This window comes from Solanum tuberosum, unplaced genomic scaffold, assembly GCF_000226075.1.
Source record: "Solanum tuberosum cultivar DM 1-3 516 R44 unplaced genomic scaffold, SolTub_3.0 scf00489, whole genome shotgun sequence".
NCBI classification, from domain to species: Eukaryota; Viridiplantae; Streptophyta; class Magnoliopsida; order Solanales; family Solanaceae; genus Solanum; species Solanum tuberosum.
In genome coordinates, this window is record NW_006239412.1 from 246,198 (window position 1) to 255,297 (window position 9,100).

The 9,100-nt window shown below is 32.9% G+C and overlaps 1 protein-coding gene across 2 annotated transcripts; it reads left to right on the forward strand.

Moving 5' to 3' along the window:
• The first annotated feature begins 148 nt into the window (after nucleotides 1–148).
• Nucleotides 149–6,474, forward strand: LOC102581718 (DNA polymerase epsilon subunit 2). Of its 2 annotated transcripts, none has more exons than XM_006364329.2 (14): nucleotides 149–489; nucleotides 590–770; nucleotides 1,791–1,944; nucleotides 2,061–2,192; nucleotides 2,643–2,720; nucleotides 3,255–3,359; nucleotides 3,465–3,545; nucleotides 3,652–3,782; nucleotides 3,866–3,960; nucleotides 4,045–4,144; nucleotides 4,454–4,568; nucleotides 4,659–4,769; nucleotides 5,283–5,426; nucleotides 6,358–6,474. In XM_006364329.2, the coding sequence occupies exons 1-13, from the start codon at nucleotides 324–326 to the stop codon at nucleotides 5,421–5,423; spliced, it is 1,590 nt and encodes a 529-aa protein (XP_006364391.1). In that variant the 5' UTR covers nucleotides 149–323; the 3' UTR covers nucleotides 5,424–5,426; nucleotides 6,358–6,474. The 2 variants fall into 2 exon arrangements, with proteins under 2 accessions (XP_006364391.1, XP_015159410.1); XM_015303924.1 differs by lacking the exon at nucleotides 6,358–6,474 and adding an exon at nucleotides 5,593–5,978.
• Nucleotides 6,475–9,100: the final 2,626 nt, after the last annotated feature.

Genomic DNA, 9,100 nt, shown 5'->3' on the forward strand with positions numbered 1-9,100 from the left:
AAGTTATTATATTTTTTTAATCTCAAAATCAAAAAATAAAATTAAAAAATCAGACAAATTGATTGACATGGACGAAATCAGGAGGTAGTGTAGTGTATTGTCTTTAATTTGAAAACATTATTCTTGTAGTGAAAAAGATCACATTTTAAGTCGGAGAATATCGTCATCAGAAAAAGGGATTTTTTTTTCCCGCCAAATTGGGCATAGACAAATACCTAAAACCAGTGCCGTCTCCCGCCCATACGCCATTGATATCAGATCCAGAATTTCTTACAGCTCCACAAACTCTGAGAATTTCAAACGGAAAATCTGAAGAAGAAAAAATGAGCGGAGTTTTAAGAAACAAAGTACAGAGGAAGTTCAAGATGAGAGGTTACTCTCTCAAAGTCGAAGCTCTCTCCGAAGTCCTCTCTTTCCTTTCCCATTTCCCCTCTGATGCTCTCGACGACGCTCTTGAACTCCTTCTCGATGAGCTTCACCATCTTTCATGTCCGTACATTTTTTTAATTTAATGGACACCCTTTTTGTTCTTTTTGTAATTTAATTGTTATTTTAGTAATTATTGTTTCAATTTGTTTGATTTGGGCAGTGAAGTCTTCGATTTTGGATAGGGAACCGGTGCATAAAGTGGTGAGCCTTTTATTGGAGGCAGATGCCGCTGTTGAAGAGAACCCTAGCTCCAGTTCTTCATCTGCTTCTGCCCTTCGTGTTATTGATACTTTTATTGTCCCTAAATTCCGATACGATCCTGTTAAGAAGTTCTTTCATGAGTATGTTATTCAACTCTTTTATCCATTTTCCCTATTTTTTTTTATTCAATTTATTGAGCCCCTTTATCCTGGTTGCAATTTTATGGATTTGGGTATAAGCAGTAAGCTATTGGTTCGTAAGAAATATTTGTTCTTCTCGAATTCACTAATGAAGTTTACTTGATTTCTATCTGAGAGCTCTAATGCATTATTTATAGCTAAGATATATGTAAAATCTCTTACAGTCCTTTGCAAATTTGAAAGAAAATAGCAAAAACTTAGAGAATTTTTGGTTAATTTGACAGCATTTAAGTGAGGATAATCTAGAAACTGTTTACTGTATGAATTTAAAGAATTTAACTATTTCATTGGAATGTAACTAGAGTTTAAGACAAATTCTTCAATTGTTCAAGTTGATGTTTTTCAGGAATAGGTGTACTGAAATGTTAGTTCTCTGTAGGGAATACTACTAGAAATATTCAACAACAGAGAAGATTGATTATAATTAACAAACTGAAATAGGGGAAATACAATAATAAATCAATAGTGATAGAGAAGAGCAGAAGGAGATGACGAGATAGACAGGACGGGGATGAGAAGAAGGGATATGAGAGGATTCAGATTCTCACAGTAAATTTGTAAAGCCCTCATCATACTACGGAGCACTAGTTATAAACTACATTTCTTCCTAACTTGTCTAGTAGCCTTTCAACACCCTTTTATCAACCTGGATCCAAACATAGTCTACCAATAATTTGTTGGGCCATTTCATCTTTTGACTCTTGTGTAAATACTCTGGAGGCCCAATTACTTCAATTTGGTCTGGCCTTTTCATAATATTCTCTTTTGAATTGGTTTACAAATTGAGGAGGCTGAAATTTTTAGTTTCATGATATTAACTATGATATATTTGTTCATAGCTTAGTCAATAAAAAGAATCAGTTTTAAAATAATTAGATACAAAAACTTTCTGTGTATAATTTTGGAGCCTCCTATGCTTAGAATTTCAAGTTAAAAGAAGAATCCATTTTCTGCGTGTAGGCACACAGGGAGGCTTCCCATTCACGGTGATGCTTCTGCAAAAGCCACCTTATACAAGGATAGATTCCTCTTATTGTTTCAAAGGGTATCTCGTGATCCACGGTTTTCAACCCTTGCTTTTGATGCCTCTTCTTCTGATTATGGCAGCTGTGAGGTGAGCGGCAACAATGATCCTAGTTTACATTCACATCTCTTTAGATGGATTGCAGAGCTATGGCTTTCAAGTTCCTGTGCAAATGATGCTCATGGTAGGAAATTGTTGTTTTGTAGATATCTCCCATTCAATCTCTTGTTGGACGAGTAGGGAGAAGATGGATAATGGGAGTAATATCTCAGTTGGAGGATGGTCATTTCTACTTGGAAGACCTTACTGCAGCTGTTGAAGTAAATTTATCGAGTGCAATATCCTTTTCGATGTTTCATCTTATTTCATTGCTCATGATAGTTGATACAACAATAGGGACTAATATACTTGAGTCTGAGTAGTTAATGACTTCATTAGCAAGTTTTTCTCTTCTGATGTTGAACCATTACTGATGATTGTTCCTCTCTCTTTAGTTCTTTGGTTGTATTAGAAACCTATCCACTTGCTTATATAAGCTATGGTTTTTTCTAAATCCCTTAGTTGCTGGTTTGCTTCATGCATTTACTCCTGTAATTAGTCTTAGTGTCTTACAATTTCACTTCTTGTTTATGTTATTATTCCTTAAATGTGGTCCAGCTTACAATAGAGTTATAGTACTAAAGCACATTGAATCTCCCCCCTCTTTGTTGATGGCAGTGTTCGAATATTGTGTTCTTAGATTTAACAGTATTAGAAGTTACATGCTGTGTTTCCATAACCTGCAGTACAAGATAACTACAGGTTTCTTTGTGGAAAATACAATTGTCCTGGCAGAAGGTGAAATGCAATTGGATGGTGTTTTCCAGGTCAATTCTTGTGCTGAATCTCTTCTTTGAAATACAAGTTTGAAGTAGATAAATACTTGGGAAGAGGTTGATAAATATCAGCAGCAATTTCAATTTTCATACTTAGTGGTGCTTAGGCTCCAACAGAATTTCATCAGTCTTCACTTTTAGTTTCTTATCAATATCTGACGAAGTAACTATAGGAGAAGTAAGTTCTTCTTGTTTAGAACCGATTATATTCCTATTTCTACAAGTGAAGAATAAGATCAATAAAGCTTGCCAGTTGCCAAAGCTGATTGTATTTTGTTCCAGAGCTGATTCTGTACCTGCCAATTCACAATTCTCTCAAGAAAAGCTTGCCAACTCTGGCGTGCTTTAATATATATTTTTTCCTGGTGTGGCTGTTCAGAAATTAGCAACTTTAAGCAATTATTGTACCAAAAGTGATATAAGCCACCACATAGGATTCAATGTCAAATTGTTTGGCTGAGTTTTGAATATGTTAATATTATTGGTAGTTTAATTTATAGCTAATTTGCTAAGATTATCATGCAGGTCAGAACATGTGGATTTCCTCCATTAGAGGACAGAGAAAAGTCCATGGCTTTTTTTTCCGGACTAGACTTCTTTGGTGGTGGTATTCTTACCAAAGAGGAAACTGTATCCTTTTTTAATTGGTTCAATAGGATGAAAATTGAAATACCATGGCAGAACTATTCATGGTAGCTAAGAATGGATATGAAGCTTCCCTAACTTCTGCAATAGCTAAGGCTTGCAGAGCTGGAGAAAAATGCTGTGAATGATATGTTTGTTATACTATCTGATGTATGGCTGGACAATGAGGAGGTATATATGCTTCTTTTTTCTCTTTCTAACCCTCTATTCCTTGTTTTGATACGTTTGGACTAGTTATGGTTGCCTGATCCACCACTCTCCCCTATCCTTAGAGAAGACTTTGGGAAATCTGGAGACAATCCTCAATGGTTATGAAAATGTAGAGGTGGTTCCATCTTTATTTGTCTTTATGGGAAACTTCTGTTCTCAGCCATTTAATCTTTCATTCAAGTCCATCTCCAGTCTCAGGCAAGTGCAAGTTTGAAATTTAGCTGTATTACTGCTACAAGTATTTGTTGATAAAGTAACTGACGAACAAACATAATATTCAGAGTTCAGTTTGGAAAGCTTGGGCAAATGATTGCATCACACCAACGACTAAAAGAGCATAGTCGATTTCTTTTTATCCCTGGTCCTGATGATGTAGGTGTGTTGATAAATCATCACAATTTGTCGTTTAAGCTTTTACCAACTCAATAAAATAATGAGGAGTTTTCTCTTGTTTCTCCAGGTCCTTCAACAGCCTTACCCAGATGTCCTTTGCCTAAATACCTAACTGAAGAATTTCAGAAATATGTTCCTAACGCAATATTCTCCAGTAACCCATGCAGGTATCCTTTGTTTGCTGCACACTAACTTTTAAATTAAATGATGAGAGCTAAAGCTTTGAGCTTCTTTTCAATTTTTTAACAAAAAGAAAACAAGTAATGCAATGGTATAGTTCACAGTTTAGATTTTCCCTCATTTGCCCAATCTAAATTAGCACAATCAGAATTTATGTCATGCAGTCGCTCATGTTAACGTAGGATGCATTCTGGGTGCTTAGGTGCATGCCACAAAGGATTGCATCTTCTGCTGAAACGTTAGCATATTATATTATAGATGAAATGATGCATTCTTAACTCTTCATGTTGAAACAGAATCAAGTTTTATACCCAAGACATTGTGCTATTCCGCCATGATATGCTTTATAGAATGCGAAGATCATGTCTGATACCTCCCTCAACGGAAGAAACCAGTGATCCATTTGAGCATGTAAATTGTCTTCATATTCTCAAAGTTTGGATTTTGTTTGGTATCATAGGTCGAAATTCAGGATATGCTCATGTTTTATTTTCCTTGCAGCTTGTTGCGACTATAATACATCAAAGCCATCTCTGTCCCCTCCCCTTGACGGTTCAACCCATTATCTGGAATTATGATCACGGTCTACACCTATATCCAACCCCGCATACGGTACTTTCCTCTTTCTTCTATATAGAGATTTTTTCAAAATCAGAGTTTCTTCAAAATCTATATTCCTCCATAAGACAAAGTTAAACAATATGCATGTATAACTTCCTATTTAAAAGCTGTGTTGCTAAATCATCAAAATATACCCTGAACTTGATGAAGTTATATTGCACTAGCAACTAAGTTGAAGTTTCAAATTTGATTTTACTTGAACACACAGGTTTTTTCCCTAACACCGAAAATCCGATAGTTTCAAAAAATGCATATCTTTTGGAGAATTTGATACACACCCAACAATATTTTTTGAAGAGTCCGAGGAGATGTATGATTGCAGAATCATGACTAACGTATGTGAATTTGTTTCACAATGTTTCCCATGTGGTTAAATGGTTTTGTAGATTGTCTCAAGCTGAGAATATGTATTCTCTTTTTTTCATACTGTTATGACCTGAAACTGATAACAGGATATGCGCTTGAACTATAATTGATTAAGTTTGATCTGATATTTCCAAACAGATAGTGTTGGGGGACAAAAGTGAGCAGAAAGCTTTCAGATACACAGGAGTTACATGCTTTAATCCTGGTTCCTTCTCAAACGATGGCACATTTGTGGCATACCGGCCGTGCAATCAAGAAGTAGAATTATCAGCATTGTAACTTGTAAGCATCAACTTCAAGCTGGCATCTTAGCTTAGTGATTAACTCTTTGGTGGCTAAGTTAGTCTTAATTCCCTTTCTGCTCTTTCATAGGATGGTTCTGTATATTAATTTATTGTCCTTGGTTGTCTACTGCATTGTTAAGCTCGTAGTATACTCATTCTTACAGGTTGTAACTCATGTAAGACATTTTATTATCAATTGATTTTCAAAGTCAAATAATCTTGGGTGGATGAGAACTTTTAATACAGCCTCTCTACCATCTCAAGGTAAGGGGTAAGTCTGCGGTAGGATTATACTAGGTATGTTGTTGTAACACAAAATTGGATATCCTCATTCAAGACACTTTTTTGGTTCGATTTCTTCACTTCTCCCTCGTGTTACAACAACATATCCACTGAAATTCCACAGGATAGAGTGTACACATCATATTATGTTAGAATTTGAAATTTTAGTGTAGCTCGAATGTATGTAGCATGTTGTGACATATGGAACCTATTTGTTCAAGATGGCACAAGTTTCTTTCCTTTTGAGTAATTGAGAAGACTTTTTTCACATCTGTTATGGTCTGTTCTTGTTATGATTAATGTGTTGTGTCAGTCAAATGTGGATGCTACAAAGTACCAAATGTTGTTTTCATTGTGGACTTGTGAGATTATTGCACTAATTCACACTTATTTATGCCGAAAGAAAAGATTATTTGTGTTAATGCGGTAGTTATTAAAATATTTGTCCATATGCTATAATATCTTTTTGAATGATTTGATAATGAAATTTCTTTTTACACTGATCACACATGTATAACTTAAATTCTTCTTAGATATGAGTTGAATAAACTACTAACAATGACCTAATCTTAGACAAATTTGATCTCATAGGACTTTGAAATTATTATTCAACAGCTCCTTATTTCAGTGTAGAGTATATCTTGTAGGTTTTAGCAATTGATTAGAAGTTCATCGGAGGCGTAGCATCAAATGTCTCATCCTTGATTATTAAATTGATAAACTTTTCTTTGTTTGACTAAGCTTCACTCATAACAGAAATAGCGGGTAATAAGATTTGTAACAAAGTTTTATAAATAGTAGTTTGCCAATTTCATTCATTCATTGTTACCATCATCGTCATTATTATCAACTATCATTGTTGCCTACTATTTATTAATTATGTGTCACTACCATCTTCAATCACAACCGTCATTACTGTCAATCACTATAATTAGTTGTCTTGTCATTAACCATCATTGTCACAACAATTACCCATCACCACGTACCAATCACCATTCTCAACCACAACCACCATTATTGTCAATTATAATCATGTGTCGTTATTACCGTTAGCCACCATTTACCATCATCATGTCATGACTAACCACCACTACAACAATAATTACCTATCTATCGACAACTATCATCATTATTCACCACCCACCATTAACTATAACTATCACTTATCAACCGTTAACACCATCATCACTAGCTACTACCCACATCTAGCCATGAGTCAACATCATCCCAATTGCTATTCACAACCATGCCGTTTGCCAACCATATGTATATATAATATATTTAGCTTTTAATGTTTAAATCTTAATGCATATCTTAATATTTAAATATCTATTCAAATTCAAACATTTAATTTAATACGAAAAATGCTAATTAATAGAATGTTGTATATAATGACTAGCCGTACCGTGACACAAAGATTACAAGGGATTGCATCATTTATTTAGGAATTTGGTTCTCAGAATTAAGAGTTTCGTACATTACCTTAGAAAGTCGGTTACAACTAAAATTTTGAAAAAATAGAGTGGTAACCTACTCGAGGATAGAGAACAAATATTATTTATATTATCAGTTAATACAAAACAAGATCCTCACTAGACATGTGTTGGTAAAGATTTTCACACAAAGGAATGTATGTATCTATGCAAGTTAGAACTACTAACTAAGAACGTTAAATGGTTCGATTTGGATAGATTTTTCATTAAAATTAAAATTAAAATTAAATCAATTATGTTAATTTTATTGATTTAATTTTAAAATTTATAAAATTAAATCCAATCAGATAAAATTAAAACCATTGATTTGGTTCAATTTTTCAATTTATAACTAACTAATGAAAATTTATAATAGTAACATAATAGTGGCATGAGACAACAATTTCAAATGAACGTGAGGAATTAATAAATTCTCTCTATTATCGCAAGAGGATGAATACATCTGAATTTTCTACTATTTTTCAACATTATTCCAAAACTTAAACATGTTTAAGTTGCATAATTATAGAGCTTCCTCCATCTCATATGTTTAATATCCACGTAAGCAAATATACTACATTAAATAGAATGATCAATCCTTCGAACATTAAAGGGGCAAGTGAGTAGATGAATATTTTTAGCAGTGAAAATTAAAAACTGGTTATACACCATATACCACATATAGACAATTAAACTTAAAGAGTGTTGGGTTTGGATATATTTTTAAAGAAATGAAATTTAGAGGTGTTATTTAGTGCATATGAAATAAGTAGATCAAAATCAAATTAATTAATAAAAGGTATAAAATAAGTATAATTATTTATGAAAAATCGAATATCATATATTCAAATAATTACAAAATTTATGTATACAAATTATTGGTTCAATTCAATTATTTTATTATTATTATTTTAGTAAAAATCAAATCAAACATTATGGAATTTTTAAAATTTCATACCAAATATAAGTTCTTTCAATCGATTTGGTTTGATTTTTTCGCCAAACCGTGAACACCATCCCTAACATAATTCTACCTAACATTCCAAAAACTAATTGTTCATTGAAGTATTCACCTGAAATTAAAATGTAAGTAACAGAAAAGTGCAATCTTGGAATTTAATGAAGATGATTGAATAACAAATTTATTGTCTTACTTAAAACAAGAAGTATAAGTTTCCTAATGAGAATAGATAAATTAGGTCAGGTAGGTGTATACCTAATTTTAAATGTCAAGAGGGGAATGGGAAAATAAAATTATTTAACTTGCAAATGGTTAAGCTGTTAGTTTTCAGTTAGCAATTTGCAGTTGAGAAACTTAATTGTGTAGCTTCAAATCCTATAAATTTTAATCCATGTAAAAGAATGTGTAGAAAATGATACGATGAACAGACAAGCTAACATATTGATTAGGTGAACATACTCATATAAGAAAAGAACAGGCGGACGTTTGACCATGAAAATTTTTATTTTTATTTTTGGAGTTCAACTTCGAGCAATTTCCAAATTTCATTTTTTGAAAATAAAAATTACTTTTTATTTTATTTTCACAATAAAACATGATCAAACGTTTATTAAACGACAAAGGAAGTATAATTGCATGATTACATTGTTGTTTTTCTTACAATTGAATTTAAATTCATATAGCTTGTGAATTTCCTTTGTGTGTGATTGTTAATTTTGTATGATAGGCATGCTAGATTAATTATTGAGGTATCATAAGCTGGTTCGAAGCCAAAGTAATATTTTGAGTCATACATAAATGAATTAGATATAACTCTATCATTGTCTTGTGCAAAAGTAATGTATATAGTCTAATGGGAAAATACGTATCTACTATAAAACGCGAGATTTGTCACGTAGGATGTGTATGTCTACGTATTTAATTATAGGATAGCAAGTGAATGTTTAAATTGACTTT

Bases quoted from the DNA above. Each gene is read 5' to 3' on its own strand.
- LOC102581718 (XM_006364329.2), top strand. From the start codon at position 324: ATGAGCGGAGTTTTAAGAAACAAAGTACAGAGGAAGTTCAAGATGAGA. The intron at 490-589 runs GTCCGTACATTT...TGATTTGGGCAG, and splicing joins TGAGCTTCACCATCTTTCAT to TGAAGTCTTCGATTTTGGAT. The intron at 4,770-5,282 runs GTACTTTCCTCT...ATTTCCAAACAG, and splicing joins TATATCCAACCCCGCATACG to ATAGTGTTGGGGGACAAAAG.